General features: G+C 51.6%; 2 protein-coding genes and 1 non-coding gene across 4 annotated transcripts in view; 2 read left to right on the plus strand and 1 right to left on the minus strand.

The window, feature by feature from the left end:
- Nucleotides 1-3,721, plus strand: part of LOC111726538 (testis-expressed protein 49-like) — a 24,742-nt gene extending 21,021 nt beyond the window's left edge. Inside the window, exons 2-3 of the mRNA XM_023515370.1 lie at nucleotides 2,849-2,993; nucleotides 3,673-3,721. Coding sequence (XP_023371138.1) covers nucleotides 2,849-2,993; nucleotides 3,673-3,721 — 194 coding nt within the window. The remainder of the gene's footprint in view (nucleotides 1-2,848; nucleotides 2,994-3,672) is intronic.
- LOC111726557 lies at nucleotides 1,471-1,573 on the plus strand. The gene has a single exon (XR_002774309.1). It is a non-coding gene; the product is annotated as a U6 spliceosomal RNA (small nuclear RNA).
- A 534-nt stretch (nucleotides 3,722-4,255) lies between the features above and the next one.
- ADCY6 (adenylate cyclase 6) lies at nucleotides 4,256-25,035 on the minus strand. Of its 2 annotated transcripts, none has more exons than XM_012807521.2 (22): nucleotides 25,011-25,035; nucleotides 19,696-20,557; nucleotides 15,457-15,606; nucleotides 14,954-15,075; nucleotides 14,755-14,866; nucleotides 14,457-14,584; nucleotides 13,780-13,938; nucleotides 13,562-13,703; nucleotides 13,329-13,457; nucleotides 13,056-13,081; nucleotides 12,674-12,821; nucleotides 12,343-12,440; nucleotides 12,098-12,185; nucleotides 11,826-11,942; nucleotides 11,398-11,556; nucleotides 10,936-11,114; nucleotides 10,036-10,071; nucleotides 9,824-9,953; nucleotides 9,243-9,506; nucleotides 7,838-8,042; nucleotides 6,945-7,069; nucleotides 4,256-6,729 (listed from the first exon to the last, which is right to left on the minus strand). In XM_012807521.2, the coding sequence occupies exons 2-22, from the start codon at nucleotides 20,554-20,556 to the stop codon at nucleotides 6,604-6,606; spliced, it is 3,504 nt and encodes a 1,167-aa protein (XP_012662975.1). In that variant the 5' UTR covers nucleotide 20,557; nucleotides 25,011-25,035; the 3' UTR covers nucleotides 4,256-6,603. The 2 variants fall into 2 exon arrangements, with proteins under 2 accessions (XP_012662975.1, XP_023371154.1); XM_023515386.1 differs by lacking the exon at nucleotides 25,011-25,035 and adding an exon at nucleotides 20,650-21,053.
- Nucleotides 25,036-25,579: the final 544 nt, after the last annotated feature.

A 25,579-nucleotide genomic window follows, 5' to 3' on the forward strand; every position in this document is an offset into this window, starting at 1 on the left:
GGCTGGGGATTCGAACCCGCCACCTTAGGTGTATGTGGCTGGCGCCTTAGCGGCTTGAGCCACAGGCGCTGAGCCACGAACCATTTTTCTATCCTCCAAAGTCCATGTTCCCTCATCAGCTATTGTAGAATCAAAAAGTTTGCCATCCAAAGAGCAATGGGGGAGGACTGGAACCAATGAAGCAAGAATTCACTACTCCTTCATCATTGACAACAAAATGCAAACTTTCCAACTTTTCAGTTGTAAAAGTGCACCTGCGCAAATGCTACTCCTGCAAAGGTGACCTTTGAGTAAAACCAGAAATGATTGTTTCCGTCTCTTTTTAGATGTCGCACCTTGGATAAGTCACTTATCCTTTATTAACCAGCTTCCTCATTCATTTGGGGTGAAGAGAAAGAGAAAGAGAGAGAATGTCTACTCTACTGCTCTTTCAGAATTGTTGGGACGATCAAACCAAACATGGAACAATTTTGGAAAGTACTTTGTATATTATGCATTATCCCTGTGAGGAATGGCAGACCAAGCACCAGTTCTGGAATTTGAACTGAGTTTAAAGTGTAAACACATTTTTTTGTTTTTGTTTTTGTTTTTTGAGACAGAGCCTCAAGCTGTCCCCCTGGGTAGAGTGTCATGGCATCACAGCTCACAGCAACCTCCAACTCCTGGGCTTAAGTGATTTTCTTGCCTCAGCCTCTCAAGTAGCTGGGACTACAGGCACTTGCTACACCCAGCTATTTTTTGGTTGCAGTTGTCATTGTCGTTTGGCAGGCCCAAGCTGGATTTGAACCTGCCAGCTCTGGTGTATGTGGCTGGCGCCTTAGCCACTTGAGCTACAGGCACCGAGCCAAAAGTGCAAACAAGTTGTATGACCTTGGGCAGGTTCCTTTAACCACTTAACCTCTCTTAAACATCTGGCAATGGGAATACTCTTTAGCAACTGTTGAGAAAGTTAGAGAGAAAATGTACATTTATAAAAGCATCTAGGACAAACTCTGATACATGCAATGACTTATAGGAATCTCCAGGGAATTATGCTATGTAAAAAAAGCCAATCCCCCCTCAAATCACTACTGTATAATGCCACTTATGTAACATTGCTAAAACAACAAAATTATGGGAATGAAGAGCAGATCATTGATTGATTACCAAAAGGGGTGTGTTTACCTCTAAAATAGTGACTCCGTTGGGTGGTGATATAACTGTTCTTTATCAATATGTTAATATCGATAACCTGGTTACATAGTATGCTATAGTTTTATAAGGTGTTACTATCAGGGGAACAGGTAAAGGATACACAGGTTTTCTTTGCATAAATTCTTATAACTGTATGTAAATCTATAATTATCTCAAAATTAAAGCTTAATTTAAAAAACTAAAATACTTTCCAAAATCAAAATAGCTAAATGCAAAAAGAGGGGCATCTGAGTCATTTCTAATAGTAAAACTTTTTTTCAAACTTGTTACTAATGAGTGCTCACTTAGTATATATACTAAAATTGCAATGATATAGAGAGGATTAGCATGGTCCCTGCACCAGGATGACACGCAAATTCGAGAAGCACTCTATATTTTTAGGGAGGGGAATCGGTGTGCTTTCACTTAACAGACACACCTCCTGGGTGAAGGGCTCAACTACAACTTGGACGTTACTTAACAAATGCAAACAATATAACCTAATTGTTTATACCCCCATATTAATCTGAAGTTTTTTTTAAATTGTGGAGCAACAAAAATAAAATAAAATAATCAGAGGAAAAAACTTTATTATAATTGGTAGGAAAACAACTAATTCAAAAATGTAGTGTTTTTGAATGTAATGAGACTATAATTTTAAGTTTTAAAAGTATACAAATTTTGGCTTGGCGCCTATGGCTCAACCGGCTAAGGCGCCAGCCACATACACCTGAGCTGGCGAGTTCGAATCCAGCCCGGACCCGCCAAACAATAATGACGGCTGTAACCAAAAAATAGCCGGGCCTTGTGGCGGGCGCCTGTAGTCCCAGCTACTTGGGAGGCGGAGGCGAGACAATCGCTTGAGCCCAGGAGTTGGAGGTTGCTGTGAGCTGTGATGCCACGGTTCTCTACCCAAGGTGACAACTTGAGGCTCTGTCTCAAAAAAAAAAAAAAAAAAAAGTATACAAATTTTATGCTGGTGGAATTACATTTACCCAAATAATAGTAATTTTTCACTATAGGTAAGTCTGATATTATTTTTTTCTTTTCTTTTCTTTTCTTTTTTTTTTTTTGCAGTATTTTTTGGCTGGGGCTGGGTTTGAACCCGCCACCTCCGGTATATGGGGCTGGTACCTTAGTCCTTTGAGCCACAGGCGCTGCCCATGATATTATTTCAAAATTTTAAAAACATTAACATGATAGACACTTGATTAATGGTATCTATCAGTCGTATGTAAATGTGCAGTGGTATCTTTTTTAAGTTTCAGAAGATAACCAGCAGTGAGCAAAGGCAGGCATTATTTCAAAGAGGGAAGGGAATGAGGACGATTAAGCCCAGAAAAAAGAAAAATAATGAATCAGTGGACCCCATCTCACACATTTCCCAAGTGGGTTGACCACTTGTTTTTCCACCACCTTAGCATGTGAGGAAGGCTCTTTTGGAGATAGGCTCACTAGCAGCTGAAGAACCAAGACTGATTCATCTGACCATGAAGGGTGTGAGATGCTGGAATCCGGAAGCGAAGTAGGGTATAGTGACCACATTCCCAGGACCTCTTAGCACCTGGTCATGCCCAGTTACTGGGCTAGGCTTTTGCTGCCCTGAGGCAGAAAAGTGAGCAGTGAACTTGAAGAAATTCAATAACCTGCCCTTCCCCCCCACCCATGCATTCAGTCCCCAATCAGGTCTTCAGAGTGCCCTTGACTGATGCTCAGAACTTCAGCTTCTGGTGGGCCCATGATCTAGGAGTTCGTCCAGAGGAAAGCATGCCATGGATTCGGAGCCCACGACACTGTCTCATAAAAAGCCCAATGACCAGGTGAGGTTGGGAGAGGTTAGGATGGGAACACCAAGGACTACCTTTCCTCACCTCAATCCTCAGAGACTGTTTCATCTCTGCTGTTGGGGAATTGAAGGAGCAATATGGGTCTTCCCAGAAAAAGCAGCCCCAGAATCTGGGCAGTGGTGGCTTTCAAAGGAGTTAAAGCTTTGTCTGCATCTTTGTGTTTTGCCTTGTGGGTATGCCAAGTATTTCTGTGGGGCGATGGGGATGCTCCCTCTCCCTTTGTTGCTGCATCTATACCCCTCCAGGCCACTGTCATTGGCAGTAGCTTCGCTTTCTTGTTACCACCCCTGCCCTTTCTGCCCTGCGGTAGTCTTCACAGCTATTTTTTATTTTTTTTTTTTGAGACGGAGCCTCAAGCTATCCCCCTGGGTAGAGTGCCATGGCATCACATCTCACAGCAACCTCCAATTCCTGGGCTCAAGGGGTTCTCCTGACTCCCCTTCCCAAGTAGCTGGGACTACAGGTGCCTGCCACAATGCCCGGCTATTTTTTAGTTGCAGCCGTCACTATTATTTGGCAGCCTGGGCTGAATTTGAACTCGCCAGCTCCAGTGTACTTAGCCACTTGAGCCACAGGCGCCGAGCCCTTCATGGGTATTTTTAAGGATCTCTCCCCCTCTAGTCTGGCCTGAGACCCTCTCTCTCCTTTCCAGGTTTATGGATCACTCTATTCTCAATGACAGAACTTTCAGTCTGTACTGAGGAGGATACGGTTGCAGACAGACAAGAACTACGGAAGGACCTCAGAGAGGGGACGTGGGGAGGTGTGCTTGATCAGGCGGATGACTAATGGGAGGAGGGCGTAAGGAGGCAAAGTAAATAGACTGGACTAGAAGTCATTTGTGTGCACTGGGTAGGGGCCAGGGGTGGGTATTCCAATGCCCAGATTCCTGTGGAAGCAGACGTGTGAGAGATTCCTGAAGGAGCCAGACCTTGGTGTGAGTTGGCTGAGATGGCTCAGTACTGGAGAGGCAACAGCAAGGGGTCTTGACCTCATGTGTAGCAGAGGTCAAGGTAACAAATTTGGGAAGACACTGGTCCACATGATACTGAAAAGCCTAGAGTAGTCACTCTCTTTAAAGATACTGCATCTTCACCTTGGCAGGAAGAAAGCCACATGAAGCCCTCTGACTAGAGGAGAGACCTACAGAGCCCTGGAGCAAGAGGTTACCTCCTATATCAGACTCTGTCACTTCTGACGCCATCCAGGGCCCAGAACAGCTGCAGAGAACGGAATTTTACAAAGAGTTTGATTTTATTGGTATTTAAATATATTAAATATTTCACTGAAATACATGGTACATCATCCTCCCCCCACCCCCACAGTGGTTACATTATAAAACCAAAGCCCTTGGCCTCCCATCCTGACTCCTCCACCAACTGGTGAGGAAAGGGGCAATGGTAGCCAGGAAAAGGGCATGGCTGGCACTGTGGTATGGGGAGCCAGGGTGTGGACAGCCCCCCACCTGGCAAGAAGCAGAGACGAGTCACCCAAAGCTGAGATCTCACTTCAGTCTACTTACCCCCTACCCCATGGCACCATCAGTCCCTACCTCTTGGGAAGTATGGCCAGGGCAGGGGTGTGGACTTTCTGTCTGGACCAACTGGTCTTTTCCCCTTTCTACCTTGGCTAATAAAGTGCCTGGTGGCCCTTTTGGCTGATGCATGAACAACTCCTAAGGCAGACAGTACTGAGCCAGAAACCAGGCCTCTGTAGAGCTGGCATCGGAGGGGATGTGGAAAGGCACGCACACTGCCCACCCCTTCCACTCCCCAAAGCCAGTGACTTGGGGACTCTTTCTCTTCGGCCTCTCTAGTCACTTCCAAGACAAAGTGATCTTCAAGCAAAATTGAGGTTGGTGCCTTTGGCTTAAATAGTTATAGACAGAGAAACCAAGGCACCAACTAATTCAGGCCAGAGTCAAGGAGGTTGCAAGGAAAGGGGTAAAAAGGCGGCAAGGATGGGAAGGGAATCTAGAATTCAACCTCCTAACCCTTCTCCCAGCCCATGGAGGTTTCACAGGGGTTGGGGATCCAGGAACATGTTAGACTCAGGCTGAAAGCTGGGGAAAGCCAAGTTTAAGGTTTCCCTGTCCCATCCCCTAGTACCAATATCTGGGTCCTCAGAGGGATCCAACACTATGTCAATCCTAAAACACACCACATCCCAGGATACTATCTGGGGGACCCAGGAAATTCCTAAGCCTCTGCCCACCAAACCCCATACATACAGTTCAAGTGCATGGAGCACTGGGGCTCAAGCAGGTGCTTGGGTCCCTGCCATAGGCAAGGAGATAGTTGTGCTGCACATGTGGCACCCAAATGGCACTTTGGGATTTGGCACAAAAAGGGCTCCTTTCCCCAGCCATCCTCCTTTTGCTACCACACCCCGTCCCACTTCTGTGCTACCTGGGCATCTCTCTGCATCCCTTGAAACAGAAAACCCTGTCTTATTCCCAGAAGAAAGAGGCCCACAGGAGAGAGGCAACCTAGGGTGGAGAGCTGAGGAGCAGGAACACGAGGACACACACAGACCTGGAAAACAGATACACACACAAAGACCAACATGCACACAGAGGTACACAAACACACAAGCCCTCCCCAGTGCTAGAAACTTGGGAGGATGGGTTTGGGATCAGGGTCATCTCCTTCCATGCCCTGATCCTTTTCTATTTGGCAACAGAAAGGGTAGAGATGCTCCACGCCCCCTTGCCAACAGACAGCAAGAGAGTGCTGAGGCAGAGAGACCTGAGCCTGACCCCTAGAGGGGTCCTCAGATCAGTGTCTGGCACCACCTCTGCCCTGGCCAGCCTGCTCCTTGGCACCTTCCAGTTCCTGATCTTCTGACATCCCACACACATGCTTGCTTTCTGCTGAGCATTTTCACAGTACCAATAAGGCCAGACACCCCGTTCCCTGGAGCGTGCAGGAACTGGGGCTAAATCTGAGCTGTCAGGAGTCCCTTTGTTCCCCTTTGGGGACAGATTGTGGGACTAGGATTTGGCAAATGGAAACATTCCCCTGAAATATGGGCAGAACTGGGTCCCCAGAGCATCTCCCTCCTCTGCCTTGTGCCTAGGAGGGGGACCTGGCTGGGACAGGAAGGTGCCCAGGACCAGTGCTGGGGGCACAGGCATAGCAAAGGCAAGCATGGAATAGGCACTCCTCATGCCTGCCCCCAAATCTTTGTACAAAATATTCCCAGGAAAAAAAGGGAGAGGAAGGGCTTAGCCTTGAACCTATTGCCCAGATAGGCAGGAAAAGGCAGGCATGGCAAGCTGCCATTTTAATCTCTCAGGCAGGAGGGCTCCCCTGCCTTTGCTGCTGCTGCCTCCCCTGTTCCCAAAAGTTGGAACAGCCCTACTCCAATTAAAAAAGTCACTTGCATAATCCTCTTGGTAGCCTCTCATTCACCAGTCTGAGGGCAGACGAGCATGGTCCAAGCACAGTCTGCTGAGGTGTCCCCTTCTGCAGTCAGTAGGGTCTAGCAGCTCCGTGCCCCTTGCCACAGCTCCACCCAGGGAGCACAGAGTCCACTCAATGCCCGCCTTGGTCCCTTCAGCTGAATTTTTGGCTGGGCCCTGCTAACTGCTAGGACCCCCATTGAGGAAGTAGGTGGTCATCTCCCCCTTGCCCTTCACCTTGACCACCCCTCGACACTCCAGCTGGTAGCCTTTGGCAGCTAGAACCTGGTACAGGTCCGTGGTCACCTGGGAGGAGTTGAAAGGGAGCCTGCTTAGCCTGGAGTCCCTTCTGCTGCATTTGCCGGGACCCAAGAGTTCACTGGTCAGGCTAGCTCCCCTCCCCCAATCCCTGCCCCACCAACCATAGAACACTGCCATCCAATCCCCTGTCCTAGCAGACTAGAGATATGTAGAAGCCTCTGGACCAGACTCCTCCCAGCCCTTGCTCATATCGCCCTTACCTGGATTCGGTCAGGGACCCCCGTACTGTCCATACGGCTAGAAACATTCACTGTGTTCCCCCAGATGTCGTACTGCGGCTTCCGAGCCCCAATGACGCCTGCCACAACTGGGCCCATGTTCAGCCCTGAGGTGGGGAGAACAGCAAGAGACTGAGACTAGTGGATGCTCCAGGGTCAATCCAGGGAGTCATCCTATTTCCTGGCACCGTTAGGAGGACCCAGAGAAAAAGGAAGGAAAAGGACAATTCTCCTGGTTGTAAAGATCTGGGTACATCAGCTGAGGAGTTTTCCTGTCAAGAAACCTATGCTTTAGATGTAATCTGTACCACCCCTCTAGTGAGCATTTCAACATTGTTTCATTCTCATAATACCTCCAAAAGGTTGGTATTATTATCCCCATTTTACAGATAACCTGTAGCTTAGAGAAGTTAGATGAATTACTAAATAAGCCAGTAAATGGAATATCCAGAATTCAAACCAGACTATCTGACCCCAGAACCCATGCTATTCACCACTCCCATCCACCAGTTCATCTGAGAGGAAGTACCTCTTACCAGACTGGCCATAAAAGTAAGGACACAGGTATTGGAGTTTAGATAAACCTGGCTTCAAATCCCACCTCAGCCACTTATTAGTTGTTTGACCTTGGGTGAGTTATTAATCTCTTTGAGAATCAATCTATCTGTAAAAGGGGATAATAATGTGAAGATTAAGGTGTGCTCAAAATGTCCAGGGCAGTGCCTAATCATCTCTGCTCTCAGTGTCGGACTTGACACAGGAGGTGGGAAGGAAGAAGCCCCACAGGAGCCCTGATGGGGAATCTGTGACCCCATCCCTCAGCTTCACCCTGAGAGCATCCTGGAAAAACCTGCCAAGCAACCAGGCTCTCTCACCAATCTTCATCTGGAAGTTGTTGAAGGAGTGCTCGTTGATGTGCTTCATCTGCTCCATGAGCCGCATGGCGTAGTCAGCGAGGGCAGTGATGTGGGAGCGGCCCACCTGATCATAGGTGCTGGCATTCAGCCCAGAGGCAGCCATGTAGGTGCTACCAATCGTCTTGATCTTCTCCAGCTGCCGGAACCGCTCCTCACTGATAATCTGGAAACACAAGGGGACTCAGCTGTCAAGATGAGCCCAGACGCAGCCCTGCCCCAGGGCTCATTCCTTGCCATGCCTTGGCTCCCTTCCCCACTTCCCTGTTTCAAGAGCCCCCTTCTATGCCAGGTAGGTGCGATGGCTCATACTTGTAATCCTAGCACTCTGGGAGGCCAAGGTGGGTGGATTGCCTGAGCTCAGGAGTTTGAGACCAGCCTGAGCAAGAGTGAGACCCCGTCTCTACTAAAAATAGAAAAACTAGCCTGGCATGTGGCAGGCACCTATAGTCCCAGCTACTTGGGAGGCTGAGGCAAGTTAATTGCTGTGCCCAAGAGTTTGAAGTTGCTGTGAGGGAGAGGGGTGAGGGGAATGAGTGAAGGGAGGGTGATTGGAGGGATCACTTCTATGGTTTATCTTATAAGGGTACAAGTAAATCTTTCTAAGAGTAAAATATGAACATCTTAACACAATAACTAAGAAAATGACATGAAAGCTATGTTAACCAGTTTGATGAAAATATTTCAAATTGTATGTGAAAACACTACACTGTACCCCAGAATTGCATTAATGTACATAGTTATCATTTAATTAAAAAAAAAGTGAAATAACAGATCATAAAAAAAAAAAAAAGAGTTTGAGGTTGTTGTGAGCTATGATGCCATAACACTACCAAGGGCAACAAAGTGAGATTCTGTCTCAAAACAGAAAAAAAAAAGAATCAATTACCCCAACCCTCGCCTTTTGGGAAACAGTAGTCCCAGGGTGAGCAAGTGACTTCACTTCTAAACAGTGAATGAAAGGTCCATTCCTGACCTGGATGTTCCAGACACATTTCAGTCAGCAGATGATGTTGGTTGATCTTACGAGGCTCTGCCCACAGACTACTACTGCCTTTTTCAATAACATCCACCCAGGACTTATCCTATCCCCACAAACATCCTCATGTCCTCTTTTGCTCCCCAATGATGATGGCCCTACTCTACTGGAGTTGACCCCATTGCTGCCTCTGATAGCTTCATGGGTCCCTGTCCCGGCCTCCACTCTACTTGCCTTTATCCCTACCCTTGACATCTCTGACCTGTCCCATCAAATCTCTCTTTCTCCCCACTGTACCACCTGCCCCTTCCAATCCTGGCGTTCTCTCTATTCCCCTGGTCTCCAAATCCCCTGCTCTCTGCCAGCACTAGCCAACTGGACATGTACCTCATCAAAATCAGCGATGATCTCGTTGAGCAGCCGCAGGCACTCGACACCCTCGTTGTTTGCCTCCAGCTCCACATAGAACTCCGAGAAGTTGGCAATGGAGGCAAACATAACAGCCACACACTCACACGACTGATAGTAGAGCTCATCATTGCGGCGCTCCCGGGCCAGGAAGTGGGCGGCCACGTCCTTGGGCAGGATGTTATGCAGCAGCCTCCGGTTGTATGCCTGGAGCTCCTCCATCTCCTCCTTCTCCCCTGTTGCCTGCAGACACCACACCCATCACCCATTGCCCAACATTCACAAAGGGTGGGTGCAGTGCCAAGGCTTGGAGGTGGGCATCAGAGGGAACCACGTGGAGGAAGAAAGGCACGGACAGATGAGGCCTAAAGAACAGGCAAAGGAGTGAAGGGGCGGGTACAGGATAGGGCAGGGGTAAGGGATGGGCACAGAGAAGGCATGGAACCAGGCTGGGCTTAGGGCGGCCTGAGCCTTAGCCAGCTAGCAAAATGTGCATTTCTGGCTTGGCCCAGGTTCTATCCCTGGGTTCCCCCACCTCTCCCAAAGGCCCACCCTGTCACCTGCAGTTTCCAGAGAAAATCCAGGCGGGCAGTCGACTCCACCTGCTGGGCGTGCAGATACAGCGCCAGCGCAAACACCAGCAGAATGACAGGTGTCATATACTTAAGTGCCACCCTCCCTGCAGCTGGGCTGAGGGTAAGGAGAGACATGCTTGTTGTCTGAGGAGGCATCTGGCAGCCCTCCCTTTTGCTACTGGAGAGCCCTCACTTACCAGTCCAGCCCACTGAAGGTCTCATTGGAAGAAGCCCTGGCAGGAAGGTATAAGAGACAAAGTCACCAGTGTTTCCTGGGTTGCTGGGTTGGGGCATGGAAGGGGAGACAGAGACTGCATTTACTGAGCACATACCCTAAGACAGGCATTAGGCCAGTGCTTTTACTTAAGTTAATCTGCTAGTTTAGAGCAGAGGTTAAAAAAACCTCTACTCCTAGCGGCTCCTCTACTTACCAGCTATGTGACCTGAGACAAGTTACTTAACTCTCTAAGCCTCAGTTTCCCCATCAGTAAAACAGGAATCAGACCTAAATAACACATGTAAAAGGCTTAGCATGGTGCCTGGCATACAGTAAGCCCTCAATAAATGTTACTTAGTATAATCTTCACACCTACCCTGTGATTTAAATGGTATTACCACATTACAGGTGAGGCAATTGAGGCTCAGAGAAGTTATCTCACCAGTCTAAGGTCACACATCTAACAAGCAGCAGAGCAGGCCTTCAAACCCAGAAGATTCCTGAGGTTACCACAAGAAGCTATGGCCACATATCACAAAGGGTTTTGCAGGGGAAAAACTGGTGTGGTGTCCCTCAAGCAGGAGTCAGAAGTTCTGTCTGGTTCCTAGCCAGAGCTCTAGCACCAAGCTGTATGATCTACAGGTGGTTAAGACAGTGACTATGAAAGCACCATGTAAATGCAAGAGGGAAATTTTTTTTTAATGTCTTGCCTAAAGACAGGGGTTTCCCAGCACTGGGGCTTCCTTGGGGAAACTATTTGGGGTCATATGCTGCTAGTTTGTCCATCTCCTCCTTTCCCCCCACAGGTGAGCTGTGGTGTTGGGGGCCCAGGCACCAGAGAGGCTCCCAGGGTTATTAAAGGACCTGAGAATAAACTCACAAGCCATGGACGCCAAGCAGTAGGTCGTAGTTGTCAAAGACAGTGGCTGGGGGCCCCAGCAGAAGCAGCACCAAATAGATGAGCCCCAAGACAAAGATCATGGCCAACTTGCCGATGCTGCTGATGTGCAGGAAGACAGAGCAGGCCAAGAGACTCAGCAGCGTGTTCCCGACAAAGTACTGTGGGAGGGGTGGAGGATGACAGAGGCAGTGTTGTGGAGGCAGAGGCCACAGCACCCCAGCAGGTAGAGCCCTGCACTCCCCTGTCTGACCTAGCCTCCCCTCCATAACCCTCAAACCCCCAAATCTTTCACCCTCCATACCAGCCTCTATGCCACACCAGGGTCCCTAATTGCTCCTAGAGTTGGGGACTCTAGTGAGTTCCTGGGTCCCCAGGACCTGGCACAGGAGGGCTAATATCTGTGCCAGGATACCCGCCCCTGCCTGAACACTGCTCGGACACCTCAGGGAAGCTGCAGGTGGGTGCGGTGCCCTCACACAGGGGAGCATCCAGGCCCAGAGAGTAATTGAGCTGCTGCAAATGGCAGGCAGTGATGTCATCAGGTGTTAAATTCAGCATCCGTGCTGCACAGGTCCGTATGGGGGTGTGGTTACAGGTGTACTGCAAAAGTCAACAGGTGTATCAGAGTAACCAGGAGGGGAAGGGTTACCAGAGCCATGCCCAGATACCTTATACCCTAGGGGTCAAAGTTCTCACCAGGGATGACAGAGGTAGGTAAAATAAGGAGGAGGGAGAACAAATTAACCTCCCTCTTCTCTGCGGGGTGCTCCCTGAGGGCAAAAATGTATCTTATTCCCTTTTGCACCCCCAGTGCCCAGAGCAGCGTGTGGCACAGAGAAGGGGTGGGAGAATTCCCACCAGCCCCTTACCATGTTGGCGATGGCAGAGGTGAACACTAGCAGGACTGAAAAAATGCCAACTGCGGTGCTATGTGCCCGCGAGCGCACGATGCTGCGGGACAGACGTTGTAGGGCCTTAGGAAACAGCTGCAGGCAGCAAGAGACAAGAGTTGGAGGTTGTGTCAACCAAGGAGGAAGGCCAGCCAGGAACGGGGCCCTTCTCCTCCCTCTCCCCACGGGACCCCTCCCCGCCCCTAGCCCAGGTTGCCTCCCCCCTAAAGCCCCAAAGTGCCTCTACATACAGAACCACAGGAGTACACGGCACAGGTCAGCACAGTGACGAGCAACAGCAGGAAGATGCCAGCATAGATCCCAAGCATCAGGGTGGAGCTAGAACAGAACAGGGCCAGGGAAAACATTTAAATCCGGAAGATATGAGCATCTTTATCCCACCCCCCGGAACAGGCAGGGCTGTAGGCTTCTGAGACTGTGGGCTTGCACGGGTGTTAAAAGAGAGGAGCTGAGTGGGAAAGGGCAGGGGTCTCACTGTGGGAAGATGAGGAGCTGGATGAAGCAGATGAAACAGAAGACCAACAGGGCACAGGCGACATAGGCTCCGAAGCGGGGATCCACCTTCTGTGAATACTGAGGGAGAGGAGGCTGAGCTGGGTGCTGGGTCTTGCCCCAGGGGACACAGGGACAGCAAAGGCAGGGCACTGCCAGGGTCCTCAATGGGGAGAAGCAATTGGCCCAAATGATGTGAATCCTCAGGCTGCTCTGTGATCCTCCTTATTGCTCAGAAACATCTGCTCCATCACCTGTGTTCAGCCTTCCCTGCCTCCCTCCAGCCCATCTTTCTGCCCTTGTAATCCCCAAACCTTCTTCTCTAAATCTTCTCTCTGGAAAGTGAGCAGGAACCGGCGCACATGGTCCTTGCGCAGCTGATCGATGCTACGGGCATCAATGGCACGACCCAGGAACTCATCCACCTCATCCTCGGGGTTCAGAGCATCCTGGGCACCCCGGCTGAGGGCAGGGAACATGGCTTCAACAGGTGCATGAGCATGGCACGTGAGAAGCAATGAGGAAGGAAGAGCGTGGGCAACACCCAAAGGAGGGAGGGAGAGCCAGCGGTGCAGCTCATGCTCCCACACAATACATCTCAGTTCCAGGCAAGAGGGGGCCTCGGCTCCTAGCAGCCCTATCCCAGGGTGCTAGTACCCCCCGCCCCTTTGTCCCATCCTCAGTAAAATGACTTACTTGTCTTTGCTGGAATCATCGATGCCCTGGAGAAAGGGACAGCATGTGAGTGGGGCAGAGGGCCCACAGCCTTCACCTCTGCAATCCCTCACCTACCCCAACACTATGCTGAGAGTGTCTCCTCCATATACTTTGAGGGATTTGGGACCCCTGGGATAAGACTGTCCCTCCTACCCGCACATGAGAAAGTATACATGGAAATGGCAGCCACAACAAGGAAGGAAAGAGACAGTGTGTCAGGGAGACAAGAAAATTAGGCTCCAGGCCCCTCACCATCTGGCGGAAAGCCTTGGAGTCCTTGGTCCGGGAGAAGGCACGGTCAGGCACCCAGCGTGGCATCAGCCCTTCCATGGAGTTGGCCCGTGTCCGCTGCAGCTTGGCCAGCATGGCCTTCTCTTCTTTCTGTGTGGGCAACACAGATATAGGCTCAGAGGAGGGGCCCCGAGGCCACTGCCTCTTCCTCCCTTTTGTCCCTCTCCCTAACCGCCCCTCCCCTGGGCCCTGACCCGTTTCTGGCTGGCACCCAGGATGAGGAAGGTCTCGATGTGCTGCTCCTTGAGGTATGCGTTGCGCTCACCGCCATGGCCTGGCTCCACCTCATAGTCCCCGTTCAGGTACTGCAGTGTGGCCCGGGTGATGTGGATGCGGCTGTGTGGGGCCAGAGAGTCAGACCCTGGCTCTTCTACCTCGCTCCCATCCCCCAGTATGTGGCTCCTCCACTCACCCAGCCCGGCCCCCTGCCTCCATGTGGTTGGCCAGGGTCACATCATTGGACCACACATCGAACTGCCATTTCCGCAGGCCAAGGACGCCGCAGTGTACACGCCCGCTGTGGATGCCCACGCGCATGTTCACATTCACACCTGTCACCTCACGTACCAGCCTGGGAGGATGCAGCTCCAGATCAGCTCCTGGCATTCTTCCCCTCCCCGAGCCCAGATCCTAGGCCCTTTGCTCCCATTGGCACCCAGTGGGCAAGGACAGACCCAGATGCAGGAGGTGAGAGCACAGCCTTAGATGGACATGGGCAGAGGCTGAATGGGGCTCCAGGACAAATGTCTGAGGACTGTGTTTGTCAGCAGGGGCCCAGCAGCATCTTGTGGAACTGAGCTAGGAGGAGAAATTACTGCTCTGCCTCCAACCTGCATGGCTGGTGTTTTCTTTAGCCCCAACCCCGACCAGCACAGCTCCCCCTACCCCACTAGGCTGGCTGGAGTCTTAAGAGCGCATAAGAGTCTTTGCTCAGGCTAGAGAAAGATCCATTCCCTCCCCAGTGACAGACAGATCTCAAAGACAGAGAAACAGCCAAAATAGAGGAAAATTCCTGAAGATACATCAAATAGTAGGAACGGTCTGGGAAACCCACAATTCCAGGAATGCTGGGATTAGGGCACTGCTTACGAGATGGCCTCGATCATGTCCACCCCCATCTCCACACAGCAGTGGGCATGGTCAGCCCGGGCCTCTGGCAGCCCTGACACACAGTAATAACAGTCCCCTAAGATCTTGATCCTCAAGCAGTGATTTTCCTGAAGGGAAAACAGTTGGAGGGAAAAGTCACCTTTATTCTCGTGCCTACCCAGCCTACCTAGCTTACCACCCTCACTGCAGCCTCCATCTGCCCCACACCCCTAGCTGTTGCCAGTAAAGCTATGCTCTTACCACGGTCAGCACTGCCCCCAAACCCCAGCACTCTCACCGCAGCCAGCTTGTCAAACCGGGCAAAGAGCTCATTCAGGGTCATGACAAGCTCCTGTGCAGTGCACTGGGATGCCAGGCTGGTGAAGCCTTCAATGTCCGCAAACAGGATGCTGAAGATGACAACAAAGGGTAGATGAGCACATAGCCCTCAAAGATTCACAGATCCCCACCCCTCTTGGCTCTTTCTCCCACCCTACCTGACATTGTCATGCTTCTGGATGTAGATCTTATGGAACATCATGTCTTCTTTTTTTGTGTTGATGGCCTCTTTCATCTCCATGGCAACATGCTGGGGCAACACCGACAGCAGCAGCCGCTCCTAGACCAGGGTTCCAGCAGGGCATCACTATCCTCTTGGCTTTAAATTTCAATCCTCCTGGTCCCTTCACATCACCAAAGCCCACGTGGACTTCTGTGGAGACCTGAGCTTTCCTTCTGGATTGTGTTCTGACCCTCCTCCATCAAAGCCCTCCATAGTTATACCTCCCAGCCCTCCCTGATCACCCCTCACTGAGCCTCCCAGATTGTCTACTCCCACCCCTCCCCCTCCTTGGACAGGACAGAACCCCAGCTGTGATGCACAATCCAGTGGGAACCATTTACATTGTGTTCCATGAAGTTGGACAAAGCTGCAGACCCAACTTATAAGTCAGTTATGGGTAAGGTAGGGGAAGGCCTGGTCAGGGAAAGCAAATCCCACCTGCTGCCGATTCTCATGCTGCAAGTGCAGCCGTGCCTGGATGTAACCACGGGTCTCCTGAAAGGCCTGGCGCTGAGACACCTCAGCGGGGTAGTGTGTGCAGATGCCAATGATATTGGTGCACAGGAACAGCAGCACATTGGCGCCAAGCTGCAGGAATATGGCAAAGGATACAGGTGACCACCACACGTGCACACACATACACATACATGCATATAACTCGCTATGCTCTCTGTGGATGTGTGCCTTTGGGAAGGAACCCAGAGTCCTATACCCTGAATGTCCCTCCAAGCTCTCCTTGCCCCACAATGTTACCCACAGGACTCTGTTACCCAGCCCTCTGCCTGGATCATGCCATGAATAGCAATGCAATTTTTTCACACCTTCTGAAAGCAGAGCATTAGCTAGGGCCAGGCAGGTCATGGGGCCAAGCTCCAGCATCCTATGATCTCCTGCCCCACAAACAACCCAAACAAAAGACAAATGTTACTCCCTCTGCATGTGGTTCTCCTTATGGACAGCACCTGAGCTCTATATCCTCCCGTGAATGACCCAAGAGAAGTCACCTGATCTCTCTGGGCCTATGTTTGCCCATCTATAATCCAAAGAAAGGGGTTAAGATTTCAAAATTCCTTCCCTGATCTAACTTAACAACTACTATTATTATTGTTACTGTAGCCAGTTTGTTATTGGCTGCCTACATGTGCCAGATTCTGTGGGTGCCTTCTATATATTGTCTAATATCTCCTCTCCTCTCCTCTGCTTTCTCTCCTCTCCTTCCCTCCCCTCCCCTTCCTTCCTTTTCCTTTCTTTTGGAGACAGAATCTCACTGTCACTCTGGGTACAGTGCCATGAGTAGCTCCTCAGCCTCCTGAGTAGCTGGGACTACAGGCGCCCACCACAATGCCTGGCTAGTTTTTCTATTTTTAGTAGAGACAGGGTCTCACTCTTGCTCAGGCTGGTCTCCAACTCCTGAGCTCAGGCAGTCCACCTGCCTCAGCCTCCCAGAGTGCTAGGATTACAGGTGTGAGCCACCCTGCCAAGCCAGCTTAATATATTTTTTATTTCTTACAACTTTATGAATTAAGTAACAACATTCCATTTTAAAGATGAGAGACTCAGGCAGAGAGAAACTAAATAACCTGCCCAAGATCACAGAGCTGGTAGTGGCTGGCGAGAGACTTGAGTCCAGTACAATCAGACTCCAAAGCCTGTGTCCTAACCCTGCTGTCTGGTGTATTACAGTTTTCCAAGACTGCAACTCACCCCACTGATAAGCTCTTGAGGCCCAGTCTCCAGCCTAGGCTAGAAAGTCATCAATGCTACTGATGCAAAGACACTCCCCCCAACTGGCGGTAGGGTCCACCATATCTGGCCACTCCGAAGGAATAATTCCCCCATCCCTTGGCCCCATCACACTAGGGGTGTTCAGCCCTTAACCATCACCAATATTGGCCAGAAAGCAAGTCTAAAGGAAGCTAGCCTCAGTGTTTCTGGAAATTCAGGAGTTAACCTGACCCTTGCAGCTCTACCCCAAAGTTAGATGGGGCAGCTCTTGTTTGGGAAAAAAGGAAGCCAGAGGTTCTGGGCTCTGCCCTGAACCAGAACTAGTTCTGCAAACTTAGGCAGGTTATTTAATCTTTGGAACCTCAGTTTCCTCTTGGGTAAAATTGAGGGGTAGTCTGGCTAACCCCTAGCCATGTCCAGCTGTGACCCTCTAGGATGGGCCTCTCAGCTTCCCTTCCCAGTCCAGTTCACAGCCCCAGGACTGACTAGGCTGAGCTTCCCCTCCCAATAGCAAGGGTGAAGAGGGGGGCACACTATCTCCCTTGGGGGTTTCTAAGAATAGCCCCCAGTGGGGGAGAGGGGAAGGGGGGCAAACCAGGCAACTTCCCTTCCTGGCCCCAGGAGCCCAAGAGGAAAATGTGAGTCACGGTGGAGGGAAGGGGAAGGGGGATGAAAGACTGAAATAACTTTGTGTACACACATCCCTATCTGTGAGAAAAAATGGATGCCAGGGGACCATAGGAGACACCAAGCTGGGCTGGGGTCACCAGGTGACACTGCTTGGCGTGTCTGAATGAGTGGGCTGGTGGACGATGAAGACTCCTTCCTATGAGCATGGGCAGGGCTGATCTGTGAAGGGCCTGCCCAAGGATGCTGCAAAGGAGGCCACAAGCCCCCACCCCATTCAGATACCCGCAAGCACAGCCTTGGCCTGTAATAGTGGAACAGTGGCAGCAGTAACTTTCTCCACCACCCCAAGAATGTGTCTTCAAAGACCCAATGGGTGAGGCTGTAGCCAGGCAGCATTCGGGAGGCGGGAGGCAGGAGGCAGGAGGCTGGCACTCCCTGGGGTTGTGCACACCAAATCAGGCACTGGGCTTGGCTCTGGGCACTGTGCCAGCTGAGGGCAGGGAAGAGATGCTCACTTACCCCTAGCCAGCTAGACAGGAAGGGAAAGGGGAGGCACTACCCTTGAGCTCCTTCTCCCCCAGGACAGTCCAGCCCCAAAGTTCAACCTGACAGCCAACCTGGAAAAGCAGCTTGTGGGCTAGCAAGGGCAGAAGGACCTGGCCCTTTAAGAGGCCTGACAGTGCCTTGTGGGCACGTGCTCCACAAACAAATAGGCTATAAAGTTACTTTTAAAAAGGTACGCTGTGTTCCAGACCTCAGGCTGGGCGGGGAAGGGCATCATGCCAGAGCACCCAGCTTTTCATCCTGGGAGCCCCAGGCAACTTCCTCTCCATGGTTGGGGATAGAGTGGGCTACAGGCCACAAGCCCTTGGCAAGGCAAAAGCTAGTCCCTCAAACCTTGAGCAAGACAAGACAGCACTCTCCAGAGAAGGATGCCAATGGAGGACTCATGAGGTGTACTGACTGTGAGACCTGAGGTGTGCTGACTGCTGCACCTGTGGGACCAGCCCAGGAAGGCATCCTGGTCTCAGCTCCCTGGTCAGGGAGAGGACACGAGATGGCAGACCACATCAACTCATGTCTCTCTGAAAGGGACCTCTCAGAAGCCCTCCACTGGGTACCATGCCCTATAGCACTCCCCACCCCAGATGAGAACACCGCCCTGTTGGATTCTATGCCATTCTGGGAAAGGGTGGAGCCCTCACAGCAACATCATAAGGTAGATAGTATTTTTATCCGATTTACAGACTGGGTAACTAAGGCTGGGAAAGGCAAAGCTAGTTGTCAAAGATCCCACAGATAAGAATGCAGCCCATTAGACAGCCAGGACTACCTGCAGCCATGCCCTTATTTCTCACTCCACCCTCACCGTTGGCCCCACCTCACACACTCAGAACCCAGAGGCAGCAGCTGGTATGGGCAGACAACCCCAAGGCAAAGCTGCTAGGGCCCTGGTGCCTAGAATGGGGAAGGCATGCTAATACTCTTCTCTCCCATAGGCCAACCTCATTCAAACCACTCCCAGCCCAAGAGAAGAGCCAGCCCCAGCTCTTCTCCTTCCCTGTCCTCTCAGAAATGACCTTGGTCCAGAAGAGATGGAGTCCTCCCTTGCTGACTCCAACCAAAACCTGCTCCATCCCCCCAGATCATCATCTAGAGCTACTCTTCAGGGATGATACTAGGGCCTAGGTCTTGGGTGTCACCTTAGGCACAGAGGTGCCCAGGACTGGACATAGCCTATACTGCTTCTCTGCCCCACCCTAACCCTGGGGTAAACACCACAACTCTCCAGCCCTCTACAGACTGCAAGCTCAGGCCAAAGAGCTGGAGACTGAAGGAGGGGGGAGAGGGGGGAGGGAGAGGGATTCGAGGGTTCACTTCTGTGGTTCATCTTGCAAGGGTACAAGTGAATCTTTCTATGAGTAGAATATGAATGTTTTGACATAATAACTAAGAAAGTTACATGAAGGCTATGTTAACCAGTTTGATGGAAGTGTCTTGGATTGTGTATGAAAACACCACACTGTACCCCCAAAGTGCATCAATGTACACAGTTACCATTCAATAAAAAAAAAAAAAAAAAAGAGCTGGAGACTGTGCCCCAAAGTGATAGTGTGCAGGTTTGGGTCCTGGAGCAGTCCCTCTTGTCAGCAGTGCCCTCTGCTCCAGGTCCTAAATGGAGAAGGCCCCTGAAACCTGGCCTGCCATCTCTTGTTCCTCCAGGCAGGTGTAGCCTTACATCCCAGCACCCAGAGTCTAATGTCTAAGCCCCTTCTCAGTCTCAGCCTGGTGTCCTCCACCCCTACCTCCCCCTCCACCCACCTGCTTCCAGAGGAAGGTATCACCACGGTTCAGTTGCCAGGCCAAGATCAAATGCAGGATGGAGAGGCCCAGCCCGCTGAGGACTGCAGCCCGCATGCGGATGGGGAGGAGCGTGTAGGTGATGTAGACGAAAAACACAGGGCACCAGAGGCCTGCAGAAGGACTGTGCGGGTCAGCCGCCAGGGCGCCCCCGATCTGTACAGCTGCCAGGATGCCCAGCACCACGTAGCTCACCACCCACATGGAGTCCTGGCGGAAGCTATGTCGGTTACACACCACCATGAGTGCCACAAAGAGGGCCGCGGCACAAGCTAGCAGGGCCACGTAGGCAGGCTGTGGGCGGGCCGGCGCAGCGTGGAAAGCCAGCAGCACGGCGGTGAGCAGCACCAGCACCGCCATCAGCAGCGTCAGGCTGCTCTGGTTCATCTGGAAGAAGTACCGCTGGTACAGGCGCTCCAGCTTGGCTGAGCGGAACTGCTTTGACCGGAATACCTGCACCAAGCGGCGCCAGCAAGATCGGCCACACCTGGGCACATTGTCGGGTGCCACCTCAGCAGTCCCTACTACCGTCGTCACCTCAGTGTCCTCAAAGCCCAGGGCCACTGCCCGCAACCCCAGATCCATGCCCTTGCCTGGGCCGCCCCTCCGAATGAAGGCTTCATCCTGCCAGGGGCACCGAGCGGGGGCCGTAGGGGTGGGGCTGGGCGGCTCGGCATCCCGGAGGCAGCTCATATACCGCGGTGTGCAGAAGCCACCAGCCCGAGTCCCACGGCGCCGCGGGCGCTTCTGCCCATTGCGTTCACCCCAGGCCGTTTTCCGTTCATCCACTTTGGGGACCAGGAGGCCACTAAACCACGACATGCTGCATAGAGAAAAGAAATGAGATGCTATTTATTATCAGCATCATAGCCAATGCCACCACTTCCACCACTGCCAGTGAAAGTAGCTCATTACCTGAGCACTTCCACAGCCAAAGTAGGCTTCATACACGTCATCCTCATAAAGTTACTTGGAGGTAGGCAATGCATCTCCATTCAACAGGTGAAGGAACCAGTACACAGGGAGGTGAAAAAACTTGTCCAAGATCTAGCACCCACCTCAGTGTGAAAACCAAGATTCTACCCCATATCTGTCTGACCCAAAGCCAATACACTTGAAAATTCACCTCTTCCCTAAGAAGCACTTATTTCTTGGTGGTCACAAAGTGGAGTGACTATGTCAATGAATGAAGCAGCTTGTGGTTCAGGAGAACTAAGACTTCACACCCAGAGCACTGGGCAGGCTCCGCCTAGCACCAGTAAAATGATGCCCGTGGGTCCCACTGGGGCCTGATCTTCAGATTTTTTCAACAGATGCTGAAGGAAAACTGGATTTTAATGCAACATCTCTCAATTTTTAAATGTTGGCAACTAATTCACATTTTTCAACACTGCAAGCCAAATAAATCACGTCTATGGAATGAATTCTGTCTGTGAGCTGCCAATCAGTGACCTCTGTACAAAAGAGAGTTTCTTTCCACATCCTTCCTCATCACACTCACACATAATGTACATTTTTTTTATTTTTTTGCAGTTTTTGGCTGGGGCTGGGTTTGAACCCGCCACCTCCAGCATATGGGGCTGGCGCCCTACTCCTTTGAGCCACAGGTGCCGCCCCACAATGTACATTTTACCAAGCTAAATTCAACTTCTCCCTCAGGTCACAGTTCAAATGTAAATTCTTCAGGGAAGATTTCCCAGCTCCCAACCCAGACCAAGTTTGGTCCCATTTACCATTTGTACAGTTCCTCCATAGGACTTATGGCAATTATAATTAAGTCATTCTTTGTTTAATGTGTGCCTCTACCCCTCTGGCTATAAGCTTTATGAGGGCAGGATTATACCTACTTTGTTCAGCACTTTATTCCCAGTGCCAAGTACTGGGTCTGGCTCAGTGGGGACTCAATAAACATATGTTGAAAAGTGAGAGAAAGAGCAAGTACAAGGGCATTGGCATAGAGCAGCTAATGTGAAACAATGGCTAATATTGCTAACTTTAGCTAATATTGCTAAAGTTCTTCACCTTCTTCACTGCACCCCAGTCATGAGCCTCTCGCTGTTTTCCACCATCTCTAGCACAGGTCAGCCAAGAACAGCCAGACCCAATGTCTGCTGTTCTCTCTGAACAGAGCTCCTCCAGATCACAGCCCAAATGTCCCCTTATCGGCAAAGTTTTCCCTGACCACCCTATTAAAATAGTAACCTCCTTTCCTGGGCCTCCCTATCTCTCTTCCTAGCTTTACACTTTCTTTTTCTCCACAGCTCTTATCAGCAAGGACCATTCTATATATTTTCCTTATTTGTTCATCGTCTTTTCTCTTCTAACTGGAATGTTAATTTCACGAAGGCAAGGATTTTGGCCCGGTTTTACTCACTCTTATATTTACAACACTGGGTAGGCTCTAAATAAATGTCCTTTGAGTGGATGGATGGATGGATGGATAGGTGGATTACACTGCCATGTGTTTTCTCTATGTTTAAACTTTTCAAGGTCCTTTCATATGCCTCATTCCACCTGATCTTCACCAAAACCCCATTATGAGGCTGGTCTTGTGGCCTCCTGGGAAAAGGACAAAAACAAAATCTGGGGTCCAAGGCAGTTTTATATTGCTCACCCAAGTTACAGAGATCATGTGTAGCCAAATCAGTCCCAGATCCCAGGTTTCCTGGAGGAAGTATCTTGAACGGGGCTGGAGGACTTCATGACAATACTTTTAATGTATCTCCTGGCTGAGCCAGGTCAGGAGGAGATGAAGATGAAAGCACCATCATCCACAGATGCCTGTGCCCCCACCAAGGCCATACTCCTCCATGCCCACAGGGTACCCTGAGGGGCCTCCTGTACATAAACCTGCCAAGCTAGCAGCACTGACATTTGTACTCACTAGGGGACAAGATGGGAAAATATCCAGCACTTGCCCCAGGTGGCTAAATAACCAGCTGCTCAGAGCCAGATGAGTGGCACTCAAGCTGATATCCAGGGACGCACATAGCAGAAGGCAGGATGGGGATGTCTCTGTGTGCCCCCAAGCCCCCATTCATGGGGCGCCCACATTCCTTCTGTTATAACCTACAGAACAGCATGCCCTTCAACCTCTTAACATCACCATCTGGAATATAAGACTTTTGGTCAGCCTCGTATTTGAAAAACACCAAAGAAAGTTTGGCTCTTCAAAATACTTCACAAGAAGCATGATCTTTGGTGTAAGATCAGGCTTCAAACCTTAGCATGATTATTTGCTAGCTGCCCAGCTTTGAACAGGTTATTTAACCTCCCTGTGTCAATTTCTTCATCTACAAAATGGGGAATAAAAATGGTCTTCAGGAAAGACTAACAACATCTGTCATGAAGGTCATACTTGATAAACACAGTTCTCCCCCCACCATAACACTTGAACCCAAACCTCTGCCAGTGTCCAAGAAATACAAAAATGAAAAAGTCATGAGCAAGAACATTCATTTCTCCCACCAGTCAGATGCCTGGTTTTATCAGTGCTTGTGTCCTCAGCTCTCAGTTTCCAGAGCTGCTAGTGACAGAGCCCAGGTTTCCAATCACCACCAACCCCCACCCCTTCAACTCAATGACATTTTGCTTCAGCTATCTCCCATTCGCCAGTCTTATTCTGCCTTATTCTTAATACCCCCCCCTTCACCCGACCCCCACCCCAGAAACACACACACATACACACACACAAACACCCTAGACTACCACTGCCTCAGACCTCTGTCCCCTAAGGACCTATTTTTGGCCACGCTCCCAGCCCCCTGGAAGCACATCCTAGCATCTGGCTCACCCACAGAGGAAGGGGGTCCAAGAGAACCCATGACCCTCCCAAGAACACTCTGGCTCCCCTGGGGATAGCTACAGAGCTCTGTAATTCTCCAACCAACTGCAACTATTCCGCCCTGGGTTGCACTCCAAGTACTGCCCTTCCTGGAGAATTCACCAGGCTCCCAACACTCTTGGCAACCCATGCCAGACTAGTATAGCAGGGAACAGGGGAGGGCACTGTTCCAAACCACAGAACTTCTCTATATGGTCCTCCAACCATCACTACAACCACCTCCCTCTCCCCCAGAGTCAAGCTCTTAAGTTTTGAGCCTCTGACCTCCTCCTCCCCCTGAGTCCTGTTTCGTTTGCTCTCTCTCTCACAGATCTGGTGCTCCAAGCACCACTGGCTCCCATGGCCAGAGCCATGTCCCATTCAGCTTGGCAGTCTAAGGCCCAGTGCCACCCAGACCTCAAGTCCTTCACAAAGCCTGATCCTTCATCCCAAATCCAGAGTCTGGAGCAGGCCAAGGCCCGGCCCTAAGGATGGCTCTGCCCACTGCTTTGCCAAACCCTCTTCGTGGCCACCTCCTGTCCATCCAGTCCCCTGGGCTCATCTGCCCCTGCCCTCCTTGGCAAAGGGAGGCTCCTAGCTATTCAAAACGACTTTAGAAAGTTCATAGCAAAAGGCACTGCCCAGGCAGGGCCCCAACAGTGCCAGCGCCGCCCACCATACTGGGACATGGGCCTCAATGCCTCAATTCCGGTCCTTTCCAGATGTAGAGGAGACTCTGCAGGGCCTGTACCTGTAGGTTCAGCGCCTGCTGCTTTCTTTTCCCTTCCCCAGTCCCCATTCTCCCTAAAGACTACAGAGGACTCCCAAATCCACCCCAACCGTAAGACCCCCCCCACCAGGTTCCTCCAGCTCACATAGGCACTCTGGGAGGGTGAGAATTTCACCTCTAGCTTTATAGTCAGGCCCCAGAACCTGACCCTCTGCAGCACGCCTTGGGGCAGCGGGTGCGAACACCCCCCCTTCCATTCCTCAGGTTTAGACGAAGGGAGGAGGGCCGCTCCCGCAGATTGAGTGTATCCTTCCCTCTGCCCAGGTTGCCTCCCTCGCCCCTAATTACGATTACACTGTACACCAAACTCAGGGACTCGAGAGGGTCACCCCACAACCCCGCCGCAAACCCCTTAGGCCAGCCCCTCCCCAGGCGTGCCTTTCCTCCTCCTCCGGGCAAGCCTGGAACTGGCATCCAGCGGAGGAAGGGAAGCATGCGGCCAGCGCCCGGACCCAGGAGTCCTTGATCCCATCTCCTCCACGACTTTCCTTTGCCAACCTCAACTGCCTCAGCCTTCCCCCAAGCACGGTGAAGACTACCCATCCCAGACTCCGACGCCCCCATCAAAAAACTCAGCGGGAACCGCGCCGGTGTGTCCCAGCCCAGCAGAGCCTGGAGCGCCCAGCGCAGCCACTTCCCCCAACACTCCTGCCCGCGCCTCACCTGCCGGCCCGGGTCGGCACCTCCCCCGGGCCCCCGCCCCGCCGCCCCCGCGGGCTCCGGCCGGCCGGCCGGCCGTCCCGCGGTCTTTCTCCGTGCTCGCGCGTCCCGGCTGTCCCGCCCGCCGCCCAGCCGTCCGTCCGGCCCTCGCCCCCTCCCTTGTTGTCCAGCGCAGCCGCCCTCTACCCCGGATCCAGAAGTCCCCTCCCCGCCGGCTCCCGGACTCCCCGCCTTAAAGGCACAAGCTCCTTTTGTCTGGGCACCCCTCCCCCTCCCCAGCAGCGGGGGCAGAGTTGCCCACTCGGTTCTGAGGAACTGGGTAGGGTGGAGGAGACCGAAGAATGGGACCCCTCCCTCAGCACGCCCCCTCCTCTCCTCCGGCCGCTTCCTCCCCGGGTCTTGGGAAGACAAGCGGCTACTGTTCTGGGATCCAGACCCCGGGGGGGAGGAGACCGAGCCGTCCTCTCCCCCTTCCCTTCACCCCAGGCCGCATCCTCCTGTATCCCCTCCCACCACAGCCTGGGGGTCCCCAAGGGTGCCAGCAAACCCACCCCTCACTGCGATTATTCCCC

This window comes from Otolemur garnettii, unplaced genomic scaffold, assembly GCF_000181295.1.
Source record: "Otolemur garnettii isolate 467f Iridium unplaced genomic scaffold, OtoGar3 scaffold00070, whole genome shotgun sequence".
In the NCBI taxonomy this organism is placed as follows: domain Eukaryota; kingdom Metazoa; phylum Chordata; class Mammalia; order Primates; family Galagidae; genus Otolemur; species Otolemur garnettii.